This window comes from Oncorhynchus tshawytscha, linkage group LG07, assembly GCF_018296145.1.
Source record: "Oncorhynchus tshawytscha isolate Ot180627B linkage group LG07, Otsh_v2.0, whole genome shotgun sequence".
Classification (NCBI taxonomy): domain Eukaryota; kingdom Metazoa; phylum Chordata; class Actinopteri; order Salmoniformes; family Salmonidae; genus Oncorhynchus; species Oncorhynchus tshawytscha.
The window spans coordinates 73,290,599-73,315,052 of record NC_056435.1 but is presented as its reverse complement, the minus strand read 5'-3'; the positions used below and the strand labels follow the sequence as shown (position 1 = coordinate 73,315,052).

At 43.5% G+C, this 24,454-nt stretch overlaps 1 protein-coding gene across 1 annotated transcript; it reads left to right on the top strand.

Annotated features, from left to right (window-relative positions):
* Window positions 1–840: 840 nt before the first annotated feature.
* Window positions 841–13,317, top strand: ccdc71 (coiled-coil domain containing 71). Its single transcript, XM_024428161.2, is given in 3 exon segments — window positions 841–958; window positions 11,520–11,884; window positions 11,887–13,317. Coding segments are annotated over 2 exon segments (939 nt in total). The 5' UTR covers window positions 841–958; window positions 11,520–11,577; the 3' UTR covers window positions 12,519–13,317.
* The last annotated feature ends 11,137 nt before the right edge of the window (window positions 13,318–24,454 follow it).

Below are 24,454 nucleotides of genomic sequence, written 5' to 3'. Positions count from 1 at the left end.
CACAACTGTCAGCATTTTTGTCCTCAAATGGAACTGGTAAAAAAAAAAAATGTTTTTATGCCAATACATTTTCGTGTGAATATGCATTGTACAAGACTCCATCTCTCAAAGTGCCAGAGCCTTTATGACATGAAATTCACTATATAAAAAAAGGAACCATAAAAAGATGCTAACGTCAAGCTATGCACGCCTCATTAGTCTGAAAATACCGTTCATGATGTGTATCATTAGATATACATTGTATGCAATATGGCAAATATATTAACAGATGTATTATGTCAACAACAACAAAAACACACACAAAAAAAACCTTGTCCCCTGAATTGCATAACTTCCTCAACCTACACGACATGGAAAATCCATTGCTATGTTGCCTCTTAGTGAATTTATTTATATCCCTTTGATGTAAAGATTACCCCAATAAATCCATATATCAGAATTGCCATTAAATTGCATTGAAACAAGAGTTGCCGAATATATCATGTGTGTACATATTTAATATCAAATATACTACACGTTCAAGATGCAAGTACTAAAAACCATTCTTGCGCACCCACTTATCCGCATATCCAAGGAAACAAGTGCAATCGAAGAATCCAATCGAATCTGGCGTCCATTGCGCCTATCGAACGCTTTCAAATCCGTGAGGGCGAGTGAACGATGGCTTAGTTAGGGAGGGGAAACGCGGAGAAAAAAAATGATACTCGAATCGGAACTCAAATCAAGACTAAATAGGCACCGAACCGAACTCAAAAAAAACGGTTCGAATGGAACGTTCACAAAACGCCCCTTCTTCCTTATATGGGCTTTCATTCCATCCAGGTTCCTTTTTTCCCCCCCATCTAAAGCCCCGCCTCTTGTAACTGACTGTCAATTCGCACCACTGTTGTTGCAGCCATTTTAATCTACACTTCAGTTGTAACTACACCGACTGATGCTTGCTTAGGACCGTAGGAAGGTAAGGTTTCATTTTTTTTTGTTTTCTTTTTTTGTTTGTTGATGTTTTGTATTTCTACGGTCGTTGTCGTGCTTTAACTAATGACATTTTCCTCAAAACATTTCAACTTCTTGTTGAACGCAGAGAAAGCGTAAGGAAACACCATAAATAGCATAGCAAACTGTGGCTGGCTAACTGGGGGAGAAGTGTGGTATAGTGGCCCGGTTGAAGACGCTAGCTAGCTTTGTGTGAAGTCGAATTTTACGTCGTATTACTGAGGTTTTATTTGAAAATAAATGTAATTTTCATTGTTTTTTAACTCAATGTAATCCCCTTTGTTTTCTTAATAAGATTATTTGGTCATATTTCAATTGAATCTACAACCACACTATAGCTTTGATATGGGACTTAACAAAAATGTTTATACCCACTCAAGAAAGGGGGGAAAAGGCACCTGACATGAGAAATTCGGAATAATACATTTTTGGGTGAAAAAAAAAATTTAGAAAATTATTGGCTCTCTGAATTTGTTCCTCCCTGCCACAAGGGGCACTACCAGTGTTTGGGTCATTAATGTAAACTCACCCCATTCCGTATAAATGTGCGCAACCGCAACATTCAAACGAGGCTACAAAGAAAACTAATGGGACTGTAGCGACTGTGTTGACGTCAAAATCGGGGGTGTGAACTAGGTTTCTATTCGAGCGTTGATCGACATGGTAATGGCTCTATAGTATTGGAGAAAAGCTGAAAAAACCTACCCTCCGTTACATCTTGACGTGTCATGTCGTTAGGTACAGCACACATAAAGCAACTATTTCTGTCATCCTTTAAAAAGGGGGGATACCTCGTCATTTTTTTTGTCATCATTCTCAAAGCCGCTGTTTACTTCTAAGATCACTTTAGCACCGCCCTAAAAACCCGATTCAAATTCGACACAAACTTTCAAATAGGTATGTTATGACACATTATATAAACTCTTTATAGTGTTTTATTTACATTTTAGAAGTGATAAGTTGGACAGATCGCATGGGGGAAAAAACGACATCTCTCCTTCTCATTATCACGCATTAGTTTCGCTTCCCCCACCCACCATTTAAAAAAAATGACCCGACGGGTCTCATTGCCTGCTTGAATTATGCAGAAACGGGCAGCGTTTAGGTAATATAATTTGGAAAGGGGAGAAGTTGTGCTTTACAATGGTATTGACATTAGAGTCGATCTGGAAGTATTACGTTTTTGGGGCGCTAAAATAAGGGCAATTGTACGGACGTGAGTTTTCGTTAGTTGTAATATAGATGACTTGTTACTTCTAAGAACAGTAGGCTAATGTGTTAGGTTTCAAGCCTAATTTAAAACCTATGTAAAACGCTACAAACTACACACACCACTAATGTTAGCTAACTCCGTTCCGTACACATTTGGGCAACCGCGGCATTCAAACGAGGCTGCAATGAAAACTGTAGCAACTGTGTTGGCATCAAAAACCGGGGTGTCAACTAAGTTTCTATTCAGCGTTAAGTGACATTTGAATGGACCAATAGTAATGGAGAAAAGTTTGGGGGGGGGGGCCCTCTGACGCTGTACGTTAAAGTGTGACGACGTACCGTACATCACATGTTATGCAACTCATTCTGTGCCGTAAAGAATTTCCACCAGGTGCCAATTTTTTTTTTAAGGACAAGAAATGATCAATGGTGAGTGTAAAGTTAATTACTCGTGAGTTCATCAATAGTTAATTCAATCAATTGTTAATTTTCTTTGCGTCATCACTGCGAGCCATCACGACTCTCAAAAGCCGCGACAGCCGCAGTTAACTGAGAAATTTAGCACCGCCCTAAACACCCTATTAAAATTAGACACGAAACCTTCAAATAGGTATGTAATGAGACATTATACAAATTCTTTAGTGTTTTATTTACATTTTTAGAGGTGAGAAGTTGGACAAATTGGGTGAAATCCGCTTCCCCACACAACATATATCCACCCCCCCTTTCACTATCGCTCAGTAGCTTTCGCTTCCCTGTCCGCCATTTTGAGAGAAAAAAAACGTCAGAGCTCCATTGCCCCGCCTTCAATCATGCAGAGACTGGCAGCCTGAAGGTCTCGTCATTGATTTTGCTGGAAAGGGAAGAAATTGTGCTTTACAATAGTATTCATATTACAGTTGACCTTGAGGTATGGAATAGAGAGATGTACAAAAGTTTGTTAGCTACACAAAATGGCTATCCTGGGTAGCTATAGTGTGCAGCCCCACAAATTGTAACTCAACACGTAGGATCACAATTTTATTAAGCTAATTGCATTCTTGCGTAAGTACATTTGAAATAAATTAGGCTTTACTTTCCATGGAAACTACCTAGTTATACTACAACATTTCTAATTCTCACTGTTCGACTGTCACGGGGCACGCCGACTGCATCCCCGTGCCGTTCGTGTTTCTTTTCCTTCTGAGTAATAATAGGTGTTTCAGACTAACGAGCAAATTCATTTAAATTGCACATTTGGCACCAACACTGGCAGTCCAAAAAAAAGTGCTTTAGCTGTGAGAATCTCAAAAAAAAATTGAGATTGAAGACGAGGTGCAAAAATAAACGGGCTTGCTCTGAAAAAACATTGACGTGGAGCGTTATTATGGATAGTCAGGCATATATATATATATATATATATATATATATAGTTTTGTTTAAAACGTTTTGACAGTGACTGTTATTTTTGCGAAGACTATTTGCTTCTTGAGTTTGGACATTAAGTTTTATGCTTGTTTAGATTATAACCGTACGCTGATTTTTAAGATGAGCCATAAGGTGTTTGAGTAATGCTGTGCTCTGCCTTGCGTCATAATCCGTAGTAACCTGAAGGTTGCAAGTTCAAATCCCCGAGCCGACAAGGTACAAATCTGTCGTTCTGCCCCTGAACAGGCAGTTAACCCACTGGTCCTAGGCCGTCATTGTAAATAAGAATTTGTTCTTAACTGACTTGCCTAGGTAAATAAAGGTAAAATAAAAAGTTAAATAATACGATTTATAATTCAATAATATGTGAACGACCGGGCTCGATTCAGTCTTGTGTAGCAAAATTTGATATGTTTTTTTTTACCTTGGATAAAAGTAGAAACTCCGAGCTAGAAAATGGTATATCATACACAACAGTTGAAGAACAATGGTGAAGTAATTCTGCTTTGAAAGTTGATCAAATCAAATTGATTTATATAGCCCTTCGTACATCCGCTGATATCTCAAAGTGCTGTACAGAAACCCAGCCTAAAACCCCAAACAGCAAGCAATGCAGGTGTAGAAGCATGGTGGCTAGGAAAAACTCCCTAGTAAGGCCAAAACCTAGGAAGAAACCTAGATAGGAACCAGGCTATGTGGGGTGGCCAGTCCTCTTCTGGCTGTGCCGGGTGGAGATTATAACAGAACATGGCCAAGATGTTCAAATGTTCATAAATGACCAGCATGGTCCAATAATAATAAGGCAGAACAGTTGAAACTGGAGCAGCAGCACGGCCAGGTGGACTGGGGACAGCAAGGAGTCATCATGTCAGGTAGTCCTGAGGCATGGTCCTAGGGCTCAGGTCCTCCGAGAGAGAGAGAATTAGAGAGAGCACACTTAAATTCACACAGGACACCGAATAGGACAGGAGAAGTACTCCAGATATAACAAACTGACCCTAGCCCCCCGACACATAAACTACTGCAGCATAAATACTGGAGGCTGAGACAGGAGGGGTCAGGAGACACTGTGGCCCCATCCGAGGACACCCCCGGACAGGGCCAAACAGGAAGGATATAACCCCACCCACTTTGCCAAAGCACAGCCCCCACACCACTAGAGGGATATCTTCAACCACCAACTTACCATCCTGAGACAAGGCTGAGTATAGCCCACAAAGATCTCCGCCACGGCACAACCCAAGGGGGGGGGCGCCAACCCAGACAGGATGATCACATCAGTGACTCAACCCACTCAGGTGACGCACCCCTCCCAGGGATGGTATGATAGAGCCCCAGTAAGCCAGTGACTCAGCCCCTGTAAAAGGGTTAGAGGCAGAGAATCCCAGTGTAAAGAGGGGAACCGGCCAGGCAGAGACAGCAAGGGCGGTTTGTTGCTCCAGAGCCTTTCCGTTCACCTTCCCACTCCTGGGCCAGACTACACACAATCATATGTCCCACTGAAAAGATGAGTCTTCAGTAAAGACTTGAAGGTTGTGACAGAGTTTGTGTCTCTGACATGGGTAGGCAGACCGTTCCATAAAAATGGAGCTCTATAGGAGAAAGCCCTGCCTCCAGCTGTTTGTTTAGAAATTCTAGGGACAATTAGGAGGCCTGCGTCTAGTGACCATAGCGTACGTGTAGGTATGTACGGCAGGACCAAATCAGAGAGATAGGTAGGAGCAAGCCAATGTAATGCTTTGTAGGTTAGCAGTAAAACCTTGAAATCAGCCCTTGCTTTGACAGGAAGCCAGTGTAGGGAGGCTAGCACTGGAGTAATATGATGAACTTGTAACCTCACTGGCTAACGTTGGCTAGCTTGCTAGCTACTTCCAGACACAAATGAGAGAACAGCTCTCTCTGACCATTTTACTCGCCCTAGCTGAGCTGGTTAGGCTGTTTTTTATGTTATCCAGAGTGTTGGTGAATGTGCTGCTGGCCACAATTTAATTACGCTTTTTTTTGCCAACGTTTACTGACACCGGCCATATTCAACGGATGTTGAGTGTTCATAAACTCATCCCCTTTTCTGCGCTCTGGCACACTCAGGCGAGAGGGCTCTGAAATCAGTGTAGATTTACCAAGTACGTCTGTCGACAGTTGTTGCAGTGGCATCAAACATTCTATTGACCTGGTTACTTGCATAGTGGAGTCTTTTGTTTAGACATGTAGCTAGCAGCTAAACAATGAACCATAATACCACCTCATGTTACTACTTTGCATGCATCTATAGATAGCTAACCAACCAGGTTCAATGTTAGCTAGCTAACATTAGGATTAAACTAGCAATGCAAATGGCCCTGAGTTACGAATAATATTACTACAGTCGTACACAGTCATACACATAACATTAGCTAGCCAGCCAGCTAATTTTAGCTAGCTAACAGTACACTTTAACTTGAAATGAAAATGACTTCTGACAGTTAGTTACATTTTCAGATATTACATATTTCTAACTATACTCTCTTACCCATATACATGGATGAACGCTTCTCCCTCTCTGTCACAGATGCTGTGGTTGCCCTTAGTTTGAAGATGTTATCCGGAGACAGCTATTTTATATATATATATATATATATATGTGTTGTCTTTTCAAAGCAAAGAATTTTCTCCATCTCCTTAGCTTCACACTCTAGCTCTATTGATTTCAAAACTCGGTCCTCCAGAAAGTGGAGAGCAACACTTGTGCATTTCTACTACGTGATTTAGTTCAAAATAGCTACGTTCGAAAGGATTAACTTCACAGGGCCTCCCGAGTGGCGCAGTGGTCTAAGACACTGCATCGCAGTGCTAGCTGTGCCACTAGAGATCCTGGTTTGAGTCCAGGCTCTGCCACGACTGGGAGACCCATGGTGCGGCGCACAATTGGCCCGGCGCATGCACGCTGACGCGGTCGCCTGGTGTACAGTGTTTCCTCCGACACATTGAAGCAGCGGGCATTGTGTCAAGAAGCTTGGCTGGGTTGTGTTTCGGAAGACGCACTGCTCTCTGCCTTCGCTTCTCCCAAGTCCGTACAGGAGTTGCAGCGATGGGACAATATTAACTACCAATTAGATACCACGAAATTGGGGAGGAAAAGGGATTTTTTTTTTTTTACTGACCAGCTCATACGTAGACATGCGCACGACTACTTCACAGGAGTAGGATTGGTCTGCCAATCCGAACTCATCTGTCGGGCATGTCCAGCCCACTCATTATCTCAGCCAATCATTGCTAGCGGGAAGGTTGCTCTCGCTTTTTCCAATGCTTAACCAACTAGGCTCATAATTTAACAATTGTATTCGTATTTACAGATGGCATACGCGTTTGTTATTAAGGCACATGAAAATTCACATGTTCCAGAAGGCATTTCTGCAACAACAACAAATGCATTTTGAAAAACAATACAAAAAGTACGCTCAAATGGCACTCCTGTGAAGTAGTCACGCGCATCATACGCATAGTTTCCTGAAACGAGTCACGTATGCCCTTGGCAAATATTTTTACACTTGCCAGTGTACCCTACAACAATATCCCAGTTGAATATGCTGCTTGAATGTGTTCGCACCCATATCAGCAAAAAAATACAATGTCAGAATTTTTGCTCAGAGAAAAAGCACATGGGAAGAAGGTGTTTTTACAGTCACAACCACCACTAGGCTACCTGGCAGCAGCGTTGGACTAGTAACCGAGAGGTTGCAAGTTCAAATCCCTGAGCTGACGAGGTAAAAATCTGTCGTTCTGCCCCAGAACAAGGCAGTTAACCCACTGTTCCTAGGCCGTCATTGAAAATAAGAATTTGTTCTTAACCTCTCTGGTACAAGTGGGACACTAGCGTCCCACCTCGACAACAGCCAGTGAAATTGCATGGCGCCAAATTCAAAACAACAGAAATCCCATAATTAAAATTCCTTCAGTATTATCCACCATTTTAAAGATACACTTCTTGTAAATCCAACCACAGTGTCCGATTTCTAAAAGGCTTTACTGCGAAAGCACACAACAATTGTTAGGTCAGTACCTAGTCACAGAAAAACACAGCCATTTTTCCAGCCAAAGAGATCAAAAGGCAGAAATAGATCAAATTAATAACTAACCTTTGATCTTCATCAGATGACACTCATAGGACTTCATGTTACACAATACATGTATGTTTTGTTCGATAAAGTTCATATTTATATCCAAAAATCTGTTTACATTGGCGCGTTATGGTCAGAAATGCATTGTCTCAAACAAACATCCGGTGAAAGTGCAGAGAGCCACATCAAATTACAGAAATACTCATCATAAACATTGATAAAATATACAAGTGTTAAGCATGGAATTATAGATAAACTTCTCATGAATACAACCGCTGAGTCAGAATTTAAAAATGCTTTACGGCGAAAGCACACTTTGCGATTATGTTAGGTCAGCTCCTAGAAACCCATACAGCCATTTGTGACACCTTTCGCAATGGGAGATGTCACAAAAGTCAGAGATAGCATTAAAATGAATCACTTACCTTTGATTTTCATCTGGTGGCACTCCCAGGCCTCCATGTTAGACAATAAATGTTTTGTTCGATAATGTCCCTCTTTATGATCAAAAACCTATTTTTTGTTTGCGTGTTTTGTCCAGTAATCGCGAATGCAGAAAGCGCGTTCCAGAGGAAAGGTTTTAAAGTACAATATAAGTTAGTAGAAACATGCCAAACGATGTTTAAAATCAATCCTCCGGTTGTTTTTGTCAAATAATCAATAATATTTCAACCGGACAAAAGCTTCGTCAATAGGAAAGGAGAAAGAAAGGAGCGTTCCCGATCAGACGCATGGCTGATGAATGGAAATTTCCACTGGCCACTGATTGAAAGTGCTGTAGCTCCCTTATTTAAAAGGGTAAAAGCCTGAAACAATGCCTAAAGATTGGTCACATGTAGAGGAAGCCATAGAGATAGTGAACTGGGTCCTAAGTCTTTGTATGGTGGATAGGCTTTCAATGGGAAAAACAGCCTTTCAAAATAATAGTACTTCCTGGTTGGATTTTCCTTGGGTTTCCGCCTACCATATCAGTTCTGTTATACTCACAGACAATATTTTAACAGTTTTGGAAACTTTAGAGTTCTATCCAAATCTACTAATTATATGCATATCTTATCTTATGGGCCTGAGTAGCAGGCAGTTTAATTTGGGCACGCTTTTCATCCAAAATTCTGAATCCTGCCACATACCCTAGTGAAGTTAACTGACTTGCCTAGTTAAATAAAACAAGGAGTCGCTAGAGCGCGATGAGCCAAGTAAAGCCTCCCCTAACCCGGACGACTTCAGGCCAATTGTGCGCTGCCTTATGGGACTCCCGGTCACAGCCAGTTGTGACACAGCCTGGGATCGAACCCGGCACTGTAGTGACGCCGCAAGCACCTGCGATGCAGTGCCTTAGACCGCTGCGCCACTCCTTGCTAACTTCTTTAACAGATTTATAGCACTGGTGCATATTTCTTAGAGCAGTTTATATTGATAGATGTTGAGTTCATTCTTTTGTGAAACACTTTGTCAAAGCTGGCCTCCAAGAGCGTCCCTCCACTGATTATTTAAATTGCGATAATCAATCAAAGAACGTTCTCAGCTCTGGTTGTAAAATATCTTGTCAATAATGCTGAAATCGCACAATGTCTCTTATCACCTACCGATTTCAGTCACTCAAAGTGTAAGGCTATACAATATAAATCAAGTGACAGCAGTGCATGCTTGGCTGTAAATCACAAGAATCAACAAAGCGTAACCATTTTTGATTTTCATAATTTTTGTATGTCCTTTGTGGAGAATCAGTACAGTAGCGCCGCCTCTGGTAGGGGGATCAAGGTCTGACAGGCAATCGACTTCAGATTAAGCAAAACACATGTTGCTTGTCCAAAGTCATCCCTTTGCCCCAATTTAGGCTACTTAATGCCCCCTCTCTATTAGAGGTCGACCGACTGATTTTTCAACACCGAAAAATCATAACCGATTATTGGAGGACCAAAAAAAGCCGATACTGATTTAAGCGGCCGATTTAAAATAAAAAATGATTATTCTAAAGTATTTTATTTGAAATAACGACAATTACAACAATACTGAATGAACACTTATTTTAACTTAATATAATACATAAATAAAATCAATTTAGTCTCAAATAAATAATGAAACATGTTCAATTTAGTTTAAATAATGCAAAAACACAGTGTTGGAGAAGAACGTTAAAGTGCACTATATGCCATGTAAGAAAGCTAACGGTTGAGTTCCTTGCTCAGAACATGAGAACATATGGAAGCTGGTGGTTCCTTTTAACATGAGTCTTCAATATTCCCAGGTAAAAAGTTTTAGGGGGTGGCAGGGTAGCCTAGTGGTTAGAGCGTTGGACTAGTAACCGGAAGGTTGCAAGTTCAAACCCCCGAGCTGACAAGGTACAAATCTGTCGTTCTGCCCCTGAACAGGCAGTTAACCCACTGTTCCTAGGCCGTCATTGAAACTAAGAATTTGTTCTTAACTGACTTGCCTAGTTAAATAAAGGTAAAAAATGGGTTGTAGTTATTATAGGTATATTTCTCTCTATTTGTATTTCATTAACCTTTGACTATTAGATGTTCTTATAGGCACTTTAGTATTGCCAGTGTAACAGTATGGCTTCCGTCCCTCTCCTCGCTCCTACCTGGGCTCGAACCAGGAACACAACGACAACAGCCACCCTCGAAGCAGCGTTACCCATGCAGAGCAAGGGGAACAACCACTTAGCGTTTCAAACGTCACTCGCGTCACTCTTAGCGCGCACCCCGCTAACTAGCTAGCCATTTCACTTTGGTTACACCAGCCTCATCTTGGGAGTAGGCTTGAAGTCATAAACAGTGCAATGCTTGACACACAACAAAGAGCTGCTGGCAAAGCGCACGAAAGTGCTGTTTCAATGAATGCTTACGAGCCCGCTGCTGCCTACCATCGCTCAGTCAGACTGCTCTATCGAGCAACGATACGCACCGCATCGATTATATGCAATGCAGGACACGCTAGATAAAAACTAGTGATATCATCAACCATGTGTAGTTAACTAGTGATTATGATTGATTGTTTTTTATAAGATAAGTTTAACGAGAGGCAGGTTGTTATAGCGTTGGACTAGTTAACTGTAAGGTTGCAAGATTGATTCCCCCGAGCTGACAAGGTGAAAATCTAGTTAAATAAAGGTGTAAATAAAATTTAAATAATTAATTAATTAACATTGGCCAAATCGGTGTCCAAAAATAAAGATTTCCGATTGTTATGAAAACTTAATCGGCCCTAATTAATCGGCCTTTCCGATTAATCTGTCGACCTCTACTCTCTATCAAAAATAACTGTTGAGCAACACGGCAGGTCTTCACCTAGCCAAATATATTGGATAATACGAGACTTCCTCATTTCTGAAAACACACTAATTGAAACAAATGTTATGGTAGCTTGCAAAAGAGTGTAAGTGTGGTTGCTAACTAACTAACTGTAAATACATTTTAGTGCTAACTTGGCTGTGTGGTGAAACAATTCACTTATTTACAGCTAGTTAGCTACTGCACCACTCTTAACAAGCGAACAAAATGCAGACACCAAAATTGACATCTCCGCTAATGTTTAGCCTACTTTTTTTACTTTTGTGATGTGACGTCTCCCCTTTCCAAGCTTATTGCCAAGACGTTTGTGCAGATGCAGTCCACGTTGCTGCAACGTGTGATTTAGACTTCTAAATTCAGATGCAGAGTCCCACCCCCATAGAATTGATCCCATTGGGGACCCTTACCGTCCGTTACAACAGTAACTAAGCATGCAATGTTTTTATTCTATTTTTTTAAACGTTTGTCTTGTTTTAGTTGTTGGAAACTGCTACTCTCTTCATTCTCTCAACAGGGTGAAGAGAAAGACTGACTTCAGGAGCTCTCAATGGTTTCACCTGAAGGCAGATGTCATGAATTACACAGAACCGGTTGTGGAGAAGGCCGTCAACTCCTGGTCCAGAATAGCCTCAGCGGGACAGACTGTCCTTTTCGAGGCATTACAGATCCTCAACCCTATGTCGAAAGATCTTTCAGACACCGAGGAACTGGTATCCTTTGTGCAAGGACTTAAGGAAGAGGGCCATAAGCCCAAAGTGCTACGAAGCAAAGATGTGTACGGTTACAGGTCATGTACAGCAAAAACCCTCCCGGAAGACATGTGCTCTATGGACGTAGCCAGCAAGGGTCCAAGGCCAGGCAAGAAGAGGGGACGGAAGAGTAAGAAGAAAAAAAAAAAAAAAAGTGCAACAATTACGCATCGTGGAGTAGTGCAAGTGCATCAGAATCTCACAAGAGATCGGTCTTTTCCAGACCTCCGATTCTGACTATACATCCTGCCCAGGTGCAGCAGCAGTACCTGAAACTAACAAACATTACAGGTTTAATGAGAGGTCACACTGCGAGAATGCAGATTCACTCTCAACCTCCAACACTTTCAGGAATACCGTTACTGCCATCGCCGAACACGGGTAGAACACCTAAAGCTGTGGCCATGGTTGGTCAAAGGTACCATGCCTCCTGTCCGGAATGGAACAGAGCCCTTATCGGAGATTCTGCCCCCGTGATATATCAGAACGGCCGAGGAGTTTACAACTACAAGACTGATGTGTCAAACCACAGACGGTCCTGGACGGATGACCAATCTCTGTGGATGATGAACCGTCAGGAGGAGTGTCGGCTGGACGAGAACAGTTTGAGGTGGAAGGTGATCAAAGTGGACGATTGCGTCACGGTTGAGGAACTGAGGAGGAAGGCCCAGAGGATCTTGCAGGTGAACCTGTCCCCAGTGATACAGATACGCCCGCTGTATGAAACTCTAGCTGAATACCAGCGTGAACGATATCTCCAGTAACTTCTTGGTTTAGCCTAGCTAGCCTAGGGTCCATTTTGCAACGAGGCTTAGCGAAGTCCACAGAGGTCTTTCTTTACTGTTGAAGCCAGAGGAAAAAAACATCAGGACGGCGTCATCTGACTGACGACGGTAAAGTACGTTCCTTGAGCAGAGACGGGGGTATGATGTCACGACTACCGCGTCAACAAGACTGAAGGGCCTAACGTCGATCAGAAGTTATACACGGTGCTGCTTTCAGACACTCAAGCACAGACATTGCTGGTCAGAATGTAAATTTGTATTTTTAATTTTTGTTTTGTTTTAACCAGCTTCTGTTTTGTACACTTCTGTTTTGTACACTTGAGGATGGACTGATAGACTTGGTAAGCAGCGTCACGGCACACTGTAGGATACATTTTTGGTTTGTTGCAAGAACTTTTGTATTTTATTTTATTTGTAAAAAAAAAATTACACTTAGGTACAGTCTACATGACAAATTTTAAAACAATTTGGTCCCCTGAAATTGTTGTAAATGGGCAACCTTGTTTTTAGGGTTATTGTTTTACAGCTTGATTTTTTTTTTTTAGGTCTTCCTGTGGTTGGCCTACTGAGCCATTATCCCTTTAATCTACTTTTGTGTTTCTTCTTTTATAGAGTTTGAACTTTTCGACAGCCTCAAAATGTTTGCTGAATGTAAGCACTTAAATTGTAACAATTCCATTTGCAGGGCAGAGTTAAAATGGCCTTATTCTTTTCAGTAAACCTAACCCTTTTTGTAGTGACTGATTTTTATTTTCTCTGAGTAAAGAATTTGAAACCATCCTATTGTGGTATTATAATTTTTTTAACCTTGATTTTGCCAAACTTTCCAGCAAACCGATATTAACTTTGACTCTGTCGTAGATCGGGTGCTAACTGGTAATCGGTGAAAGTGCATAGTAAACTAAATCTGTCCGGTTTGTGTAGAAGTTGCCACAGTTTTTCGTGATCTTTCAGTTGACTGGTTTCTGATGCGTTTCTTCAACGGTTATTTTAAGTTCGACACGTTGTATTGTAGTGGCACAGTCAATCAAGGGTACTTCAAAGGGACTGTTATCGGCTACGTCCCAAACAGCACCATATTCCCTTTACACTAGTATAGGGAATAGGGTCCAATTTGAGACTCGCCCTTCATGTTGGTTTAACCTCTCTTACTGTTTTTTTTTTGTGCCAAACATGTCGTTGGTGCTCTCTGTTAGGCCACATGATACGATTCACTGTTCTGATTGGATAGCTGCCTCTTCATCCCGCCTCAACTCTGGATTTAAGTGGCGCATCGTTTTTTTGTTGCCAATTTCACCATCCCAGAAGTTGCAAAAATTTTAGGCCAAAACTACAGTCTAATTAATTAAGGAACTGGTTAAGTTGAAGGATTTTTGTCAGGTTTATTGTAAGGGTAAGTGAAGAGTTTTTTTGTTCAAATGGCTTGAATCGTCATGTTGTAGCCCAAAATCAGGGCCTTTTTAAATGGCTCATTTGTTGCCATATGCGAAAAATACCATAAATATTACTGAATGGTTGTGTTCAAGCCAGGGACCAACCAGTCATTGTGATTGCCGAAGGGGAAGTTAATAAGAGCAGATTGGTATGGCTGTAACATGTCTTTTCACCCCGTTATTATTCATCTTGATTTCATTGTACCGGTATGAAATAAAGTCACGAGGTGAGCATGGCTGTCTCTTTATAAAGCCTAGTTTATGCAACGCAAAAACACAATTAGTTACAATGGCATTACCTGAGTTTGCAGGGCTCCACATGTTTGCCGAAGGACCCAGAATGGCCATTTTGCGTAAGGTATACATTAGGATAAAGTCACATGATAGTGATCAATTTATGCAGGTTCTCAACTAACTATTTATTTTGTATCCTAACAGATGTGTCCATTTCTTGCAGTTTGTTGATTTTTTGGAGTCTTATCGGATAATTTTCAGAAATGGTGTAATAAAATATCTTAAAGGACTGATTTAATTTTCCGGGAGGTGTTTGAATGAGAGATACCCACGGATGTGGCGTAGTCTGGACACCAATATTTGACTTTAAGCTTATTCAGATTGACGAATATTGGCCAGTGGTGCATCAGGACTAAATGTACATAAACATCTCAATTTATACATTAGCAAATGGAATATTCCGGTCCAAGAGAAGGTTTAGGTGACGTTCTTGCTTCTTGGCTTAAATGGACTGTAAATATCATAGTAGTCAGTAAGCACTTTTCATGCATCTACCATATTACACTCTTGAAGAAAATTGCATCAGTTCACAATGCAGACTTTTAAAAAATGGTTTATTTTTGTCATCTATACATTTAAGTTAGCTTAAGTGGCACACCAGCTAGATGGTTAATGTTAGCTAATAACATTTTCTTCAAGTAACTTCAGCATAACAAAAATGTACTTTAACCCCTTATACAAATATATAAAAACAGTAATGTTATCATGCAGTTATGTTATACAGAGCTAGGTAGCAAGATAAACAAAATATCTATATCCGAACTTACTAGCTAGTTCGCTGATGTTAGCCAACATTAGCCCGTAGCTTGATTTGCATTTCGGGCCTACCTTAGAGCAAACCATGCCTCATTTTATCAATATCCTGCGAGTCATTACATGGGGGGGGGGAATCTAATTGCAACAAAACGCTATGTTCTGAGATTCCTTTAAAGCTACAATGTCAATTTCCGGTAAAACTCAAAACAAGTCTCCTAATGTAAGGAAAATGCCTAGACATGTCAGTTGTTTCAAAAACAGTACTCTGTTATTACGGCTCAACGAGACAATTGTTTACACTGCCCTTCTTTTAAGGGCGGCAACTGTCGCGGGCAAACTCCAAGAGGTAGCGGTCGAGACAAGTTTACAACTTTACATTACAGTAAAAGGTCAAGCTGAGAGTATTTTCTTAACAGGCAATCTCTCTCTTCGTGAGAAGTGGCTATTTTCAGACTATACATTTGAGTTAAATATCAAATAATTATAATAATTGAACTGTTTATTTAGTTAGCCCAGTACAATGGAACCAATGAACTAGGCTTTGTCCCAAAACTACATCCACCGTGCCTTCTGTGTTTTGATCTAGGTCTACTTAGCAGTCTAACACAACTGGTGAAACCAAGCCTAACTGGACCCTGGCAGGCTGGAGCTATAGGCTGTTAAGGCCTTGGGGGCAAATGGTGGAAATTGGCAGTGTTTACTGAGAGGGAACTGCCAAGGATATGCAGTGGTTACAGGCCATCCTCCATTTTCTCATTTAGCAGTGGTGTGTGACCCAAACGGTACCCTATTCCCTAGGTAGTGCCCTATTTTACACCGGGCCCCTATTCCCTAGGTAGTGCCCTACTTTACACCGAGGCCCTATTCCTTACGTAATGCCCTACTTTCGACCGGGACCCTATTCCCTATGTAGTGCCCTACTTTAGACCGGGGCCCTATTCCCGAGGTAGTGCTCTACTTTAGACCGGGGCCCTATTCCCGAGGTAGTGCTCTACTTTAGACCGGGGCCCTATTCCCGAGGTAGTGCTCTACTTTAGACCGGGGCCCTGTTCCCGAGGTAGTGCTCTACTTTAGACCGGGGCCCTGTTCCCGAGGTAGTGCTCTACTTTAGACCGGGGCCCTGTTCCCGAGGTAGTGCTCTACTTTAGACCGGGGCCCTGTTCCCGAGGTAGTGCTCTACTTTAGACCGGGGGCCCTGTTCCCTAGTTAGTGCCCTGGTGTCATTTGGGGGCATCATGTTTAATGTGGCTACTGTAAACCCATAGGCCTACATTCTCACTAAAATCCTGTAGCTGAAGTCCGATGTTGATATCTAGTGTAGCCTGACCTTTACAGTGACTTGCTGACTGGAGCACTTGTTTTGACATTAAAGACCCTTTTTATAGCTGACTGTCCTGGTTTTGCCTTTCTCTTGTACTGTGTACATAACGTCCTATTGGGTTATTTTCGTCCTTCCATTGTTCCCAGCTCACCGCACATAGAGTACCTACAACTGTGAAAATGTCATGCTGCCATTAAAAACAAGATGGTGGATTTCATGGGTCTAATAACTGTCTTTGGTTTCTTGGTGTATCTTGTTCGTTAGGCAGGCCGGAGAGCAGAGAGATCGTCTTTGGTCTATTGGTGTATCTTGTTCGTTAGGCAGGCCGGAGAGCAGAGAGATCGTCTTTGGTCTATTGGTGTATCTTGTTCGTTAGGCAGGCCGGAGAGCAGAGGGATCGTCTTTGGTCTTGGTGTATCTTGTTCGTTAGGCAGGCCGGAGAGCAGAGAGATCATCTTTGGTCTATTGGTGTATCTTGTTCGTTAGGCAGGCCGGAGAGCAGAGAGATCATCTTTGGTCTATTGGTGTATCTTGTTCGTTAGGCAGGCCGGAGAGCAGAGAGATCGTCTATTGGTTTATCTTGTTCGTTAGGCAGGCCGGAGAGCAGAGAGATCGTCTTTGGTTTATTGGTGTATCTTGTTCGTTAGGCAGGCCGGAGAGCAGAGAGATCGTCTATTGGTTTATCTTGTTCGTTAGGCAGGCCGGAGAGCAGAGAGATCGTCTATTGGTTTATTGGTTTATCTTGTTCGTTAGGCAGGCCGGAGAGAAGAGAGACCGCGTTATTTGGTCAGTTTAAAATCACTAATAATCCAAACAGATTTTGGGGAGATATTTCTTTGCCCTGTTGCTAGATGCTTTTGCCAGTATTTTGCTGCAATGGCCTCAAGGCTTTTATTTTTAACCTCTGATTTAAATATCTGTCTTTGGTTTACAATTTCAATGGTAATTATTATTTTTCTTCAACCCAGCAGTCAGTCGACAAAAGATGATACATTTTTAATCCATTCGTATTAAACCATTTTTTAATGCTGCTCCCACCAACACTGCAGCTCGCCTCTCTCTCTCCTTTTCTTCCCTCTGTTCTGTGGGGGATGGGTGTGCTGCTTTGTGGAAGTGGAGCGGGGGGGGGTGCTCTGAGGAGGTTGGAGGCTGTAAAGGGAAGTTGAGAAAAATATATGTACTAACTGAACTCAGAGGAAACAGCTAGCCTGATCTAGATTTGTTTGTGCTTTTACCTACGCTATTATCATGAGATCAGAAACAAACTGACACCCAGGCTAAGAAACCAATCTCCCCACACCCCTAAAATAGTCTAGTGAGCATAACTTTTCAACGAAAAATACGTATTAAAAAAATAATAATTTAAGAATCTTTTTCCTCATAGGATCCCATGTGGCTCAGTTGGTAAAGCATGGCGCTTGCAATGGGTTGTGGGTATGAGGAGAGAGAAAAAAAATCATAAATGTAGGCGCTCACTACTAGAAGTCACTGAGAATGAGAGCGTCTTGCTAATCGGTTGGTGCTCTGAGGTTGGAGGCTGTCAAAGGTAAGCCGAGGTGACATTCTAAAAATAGTTGTTCCACCCAATTCATAAAGTAAACAAGAAACAGACTGTTTCCCAATAACCATTGTAGTCCTAGTGTAATGGGTCCTATAGAGGTAACAGTCTAACTGGCTGAGTCCCAGTACAGTACTTGAGTCCTGTATGTTTTTGGAAGAACGTTACCTTTTTGGGAAATCCTGTATACTTGAAATGCCTGGATGTCTCACTCATTTAGTCTTTTCTAGCAGAATTCGCTGTATTGAGCAAGATTTTAAAACTTTTAAAAAGTCCACACCCATGTGTGTGTTTGACTGCAGCTGAAATTTCGCAAATTTCTCTCAAGTTCATTTCCTGTAATTCTATACATGTTGCCATGTGGGGGAAAGATTTTAACTTTTTAAAGCTAATCTTCTGCAATTCATCACATTTTGTAATGACATGCAATATATTAAAATATCTGAGTGAGAATAACTAGTAAAATCGATGCGTGTCCATCTGAAGGTCAGGGCCTCTGCCCAGACAGTATTCGGCCATGATTACCACAAGTTTAGAATAGCTGGCTAGACTAACTACCAATCTAAACATTGTCAGCTGACGTGGCTAATTGAGTGACTGACTTAAGAGAAGCTGCTGATGCACAACCAAATTTAGAATTTGCACCTGGTGTACTTTACTATTCTAACTCTCAACAGTAAGTTGAGACCCCGAATGAGATCATAAATATTTATGCTTGGAACTGGCGCTGATTTACAGCTATAGCAAAATTAAAAGGTAATTTACAATGCAAAGTTTACCGTGAATGAAGTCTCCACGAATGTGGGAACCTCTTTAAAAAAATTTTTTTTTAAATAAAACATTTTAAATCGCACTATTCTGAATTTCCACGCTCCAGATTGGCTAGAGCCCTTTTGTGTTGACAGCCAATTGTGTGATATCATTAACTTGTTTGAGCTGGAAAAAAAAAAACTATTGTAGAAGATGACTAATCTGGTCATTTAACATTTCTATAAAAACATATTATTGGGTGTAGATGAAGTCAGACATTTTTAAAGTAACTTCTATGAAAAAAATACTGTTATAGTATCAGAACTATACCATCCAATAATAACCCATATTCTGTACAAGGGGTGCATAGAACACATATTTGAATACAGTGTCATAGAAACATGGCATTGCAACAGTTAACATATACCATCAGTGTTTCTATGGATGGTTGAGCCACAACCAATCAAGGCTCATTATAGAGAGCAGCACACTGGACAGACACCACAATGGGCCTTTAAAAAAAAAAAAAAGAAGCTGTTTCCCCTGATGTTTGCAGAGGTCACATTCACAGTAAACTCTGCGCATGTCGCAGATGCATTAAAGGTAATTTCCAATTGACCCGACATCTGCAGCGCTTTACCAGTAATGCCATCACCGCAAACGTGGGAACGTTGCCTTTTAAAAGACGCACGGTCAGACTCTACAGATTGAATCCCAGCCATTGTGTTTGGAAAGTAGTTGAGCTGGTTCTGCTGCTTCCAGTTCAACCTCTGGTTCTGGTGAGTCCGAGAGAAAGAGAATGGTCAACTAGAGAATCTAGAAGACAAGAAATCTATAGACATTTTAGAATCAAAAGACTAAAAAATACCTCATTTTCCACTTGGTCATTTCTGAACAATATTATAATATATATAAATACAGTACCAGTCAAAAGTTCGGACACACCTGCTGATTCCAGGGTTTTTCTTTATTTGTACTATTTTCTACATTGTAGAATATTAGTGAAGACATCAAAACTATTAAAAAACACATGTAGTAACCAAAGAAGTGTTAAACAAATCTAAATATATTTGAGATTCTTCAATGTATCCACCCTTTGCCTTGATGACAGCTTTGTACACTCTTGGCATTCTCTCAACCAGCTTCATGAGGTAGTCACCTGGAATGCATTTCAGTTAGCAGGTGTGCCTTGTTAATTTGTCAAATTTCATTCCTTAATGCATTTGAGCCAATCAGTTGTGACAAAGTATCTTTTTTTTTAAAGGGTGGATCAGCTTTTTTGTTGCTTCCATCAATGTAATTGTCTGCACCATATTTTTTTGTGTAAAAATAAATAATTATATATTACACACACACACACACAAAAACGCCCCCATTAAAATCGACGGGGCTGTAGTAGAGCGGTTTGAGAATTTCAAGTTCCTTGGTGTCCACATCACCAACAAACTATCGTGGTCCAGGCACACCAAGACAGTCGTGAACAGGACACGACAAAGCCTATTTCCCCTCAGGAAACTAAAAAGATTTGGCATGGGTCCCCAGATCCTCAAAATGTTCTACAGCTGCACCATTGAGAGCATCCTGACCGGTTCCATCACCGCTTGGTATGGCAACTGCTCGGCCTCAGACCGCAAGGCGCTACAGAGGGTAGTGCGAACGGCCCAGTACATCACTGGGGCCAAGCTTCCTGCCATCCAGGACCTCTACACCAGGCGGTGTCAGAGGAAAGCCCATAAAGTTGTCAGACTCCAGTCTCTGCTACCGTATGGCAAGCGATACCGGAGACCCAAGTCTAGGACCAAGAGGCTCCTCAACAGCTTCTACCCCAAGACGTAAGCCTGCTGAACAATTAATAAAATCGCCACAGGACAATTTACAAAGACCCCCCTTTTTTTTGTACACTGCTGCTACTCTCTGTTTATTACCTATGCATAGTCACTTCGCCCACACCTACACATTACTTCAACTAGCCTGTACCCCTCCACACTGACTCTGTACCGGTACCCCCTGTATATAGCCTCCACACTGACTCTGTACCGGTACCCCCTGTATATAGCCTCCGCATTGACTCTGTACTGGTACCCCCTGTATATAGCCTCCACATTGACTCTGTACCGGTACCCCCTGTATATAGCCTCCACATTGACTCTGTACCGTAATACCCCCTGTATATAGCCTCCACATTGACTCTGTATATAGTCTCGACTCTGTACCCCCCCTGTATATAGCCTCCACATTGACTCTCTGCCCCCTGTATATAGTCTCCACATTGACCCTGTATATAGCCTCCACATTGACTCTGTACCGGTACCCCCTGTATATAGCCTCCACATTGACTCTGTACCGGTACCCCCTGTATATAGCCTCCACATTGACTCTGTACCAGTACCCCCTGTATATACAGTAGGGGCATAAAAGTATTTAGTCAGCCAACAATTGTGCAAGTTCTCCCACTTAAAAAGATGAGAGGCCTGTAATTTTCATCATAGGTACACTTCAACTATGACAGACAAAATTAGGGAAAAAAATCTCGAAAATCACATTGTAGGATTTTTTTATGAATTTATTTGCAAATTATGGTGAAAAATAAGCTCCATTAGACCCTCCCATCTATCTCTCAACACCATCCAGTCCCACCCTTCAGCTCCATTAGACCCCTCCCATCTATCTCTCAACACCATCCAGTCCCACCCTTCAGCTCCATTAGACCCCTCCCATCTATCTCTCAACACCATCCAGTCCCACCCTTCAGCTCCATTAGACCCCTCCCATCTATCTCTCAACACCATCCAGTCCCACCCTTCAGCTCCATTAGACCCCAGCTATCTCGTCCCTTCAGCTCCATTAGACCCCTCCCTATCTATCCAGTCCCACCCTTCAGCACCATCCAGTCCCATCCAATCTTCAGCTCCATTAGACCCCTCCCATCTATCTCTCAACACCATCCAGTCCCACCCTTCAGCTCCATTAGACCCCTCCCATCTATCTCTCAACACCATCCAGTCCCACCCTTCAGCTCCATTAGACCCCTCCCATCTATCTCTCAACACCATCCAGTCCCACCCTTCAGCTCTGTTAGACCCCTCCCATCTATCTCTCAACACCATCCAGTCCCACCCTTCAGCTCCATTAGACCCCTCCCATCTATCACTCAACACCATCCAGTCCCACCCTTCAGCTCCATTCAGCCCCTCCCATCTATCTCTTAACACCATCCAGTCCCTTCAGCTCCATTAGACCCCTCCCATCTATCTCTCAACACCATCCAGTCCCACCCTTCAGCTCCATTAGACCCCTCCCATCTATCTCTCAACACCATCCAGTCCCACCCTTCAGCTCCATTAGACCCCTCCCATCTATCTCTCAACACCATCCAGTCCCACCCTTCAGCTCCATTAGACCCCTCCCATCTATCTCTCAACACCATCCAGTCCCACCCTTCAGCTCCATTAGACCCCTCCCATCTATCTCTCAACACCATCCAGTCCCACCCTTCAGCTCCGTTAGACCCCACCATCCCATCTTTCTCTCAACACCATCCAGTCCCACCCTTCAGCTCCATTAGACCCCTCCCATCTATCACTCAACACCATCCAGTCCCACCCTTCAGCTCCGTTAGACCCCTCCCATCTTTCTCTCAACACCATCCAGTCCCACCCTTCAGCTCCATTAGACCCCTCCCATCTATCACTCAACACCATCCAGTCCCACCCTTCAGCTCCATTAGACCCCTCCCATCTATCTCTCAACACCATCCAGTCCCACCCTTCAGCTCCATTAGACCCCTCCCATCTATCACTCAACACCATCCAGTCCCACCCTTCAGCTCCATTAGACCCCTCCCATCTATCACTCAACACCATCCAGTCCCACCCTTCAGCTCCCCTTAGACCCCTCCCATCTGTCTCTCAACACCATCCAGTCCCACCCTTCAGCTCCCCTCAGGCCCCTCCCATCTGTCTCTCAACACCATCCAGTCCCACCCTTCAGCTCCCCTCAGGCCCCTCCCATCTGTCTCTCAACACCATCCAGTCCCACCCTTCAGCTCCGTTAGACCCCTCCCATCTGTCTCTCAACACCATCCAGTCCCACCCTTCAGCTCCGTTAGACCCCTCCCATCTATCACTCAACACCATCCAGTCCCACCCTTCAGCTCCGTTAGACCCCTCCCATCTGTCACTCAACACCATCCAGTCCCACCCTTCAGCTCCCCTCGGCCCCTCCCATCTGTCTCTCAACACCATCCAGTCCCACCCTTCAGCTCCCCTCAGGCCCCTCCCATCTGTCTCTCAACACCATCCAGTCCCACCCTTCAGCTCCCCTCAGGCCCCTCCCATCTGTCTCTCAACACCATCCAGTCCCACCCTTCAGCTCCCCTCAGGCCCCTCCCATCTGTCACTCAACACCATCCAGTCCCACCCTTCAGCTCCCCTTAGCCCCTCCCATCTGTCTCTCAACACCATCCAGTCCCACCCTTCAGCTCCCCTCAGGCCCCTCCCATCTGTCTCTCAACACCATCCAGTCCCACCCTTCAGCTCCCCTCAGGCCCCTCCCATCTGTCTCTCAACACCATCCAGTCCCACCCTTCAGCTCCCCTTAGACCCCTCCCATCTGTCTCTCAACACCATCCAGTCCCACCCTTCAGCTCCCCTCGACCCCTCCCATCTGTCTCTCAACACCATCCAGTCCCACCCTTCAGCTCCCCTCGTTAGACCCCTCCCATCTGTCTCTCAACACCATCCAGTCCCACCCTTCAGCTCCCTCGGCCCCCAGTCCCATCTGTCTCTCAACACCCATCCAGTCCCACCCTTCAGCTCCCCTTAGGCCCCTCCCATCTATCCTCTCAACACCATCCAGTCCCACCCTTCAGCTCCCCTCAGGCCCCTCCCATCTGTCTCTCAACACCATCCAGTCCCACCCTTCAGCTCCCCAGGCCCCTCCCATCTGTCTCTCAACACCATCCAGTCCCACCCTTCAGCTCCCCTAGGCCCCTCCCATCTGTCTCTCAACACCATCCAGTCCCACCCTTCAGCTCCATTAGGCCCCTCCCATCTGTCTCTCAACACCATCCAGTCCCACCCTTCAGCTCCCCTTAGGCCCCTCCCATCTGTCTCTCAACACCATCCAGTCCCACCCTTCAGCTCCCCTTAGGCCCCTCCCATCTGTCTCTCAACACCATCCAGTCCCAACCTTCAGCTCCCCTCGACCCCTCCCATCTGTCTCTCAACACCATCCAGTCCCACCCTTCAGCTCCCCTTAGACCCCTCCCATCTGTCTCTCAACACCATCCAGTCCCACCCTTCAGCTCCCCTAGACCCCTCCCATCTGTCTCTCAACACCATCCAGTCCCACCCTTCAGCTCCATTCAGCCCCTCCCATCTGTCTCTCAACACCATCCAGTCCCACCCTTCAGCTCCCCTCGGCCCCTCCCATCTGTCTCTCAACACCATCCAGTCCCACCCTTCAGCTCCCCTCGGCCCCTCCCATCTGTCTCTCAACACCATCCAGTCCCACCCTTCAGCTCCCCTCGGCCCCTCCCATCTGTCTCTCAACACCATCCAGTCCCACCCTTCAGCTCCCCTCGCCCCTCCCATCTGTCTCTCAACACCATCCAGTCCCACCCTTCAGCTCCCCTCGGCCCCTCCCATCTGTCTCTCAACACCATCCAGTCCCACCCTTCAGCTCCCCTCGGCCCCTCCCATTTAGGATTTCTACTTGGTACACATATTTCAACTGTGCTATGATGTACAAAAGTACTGAACATTTCTATTCTCATCGTTTCTACAGATTTGTAAATTAAAGA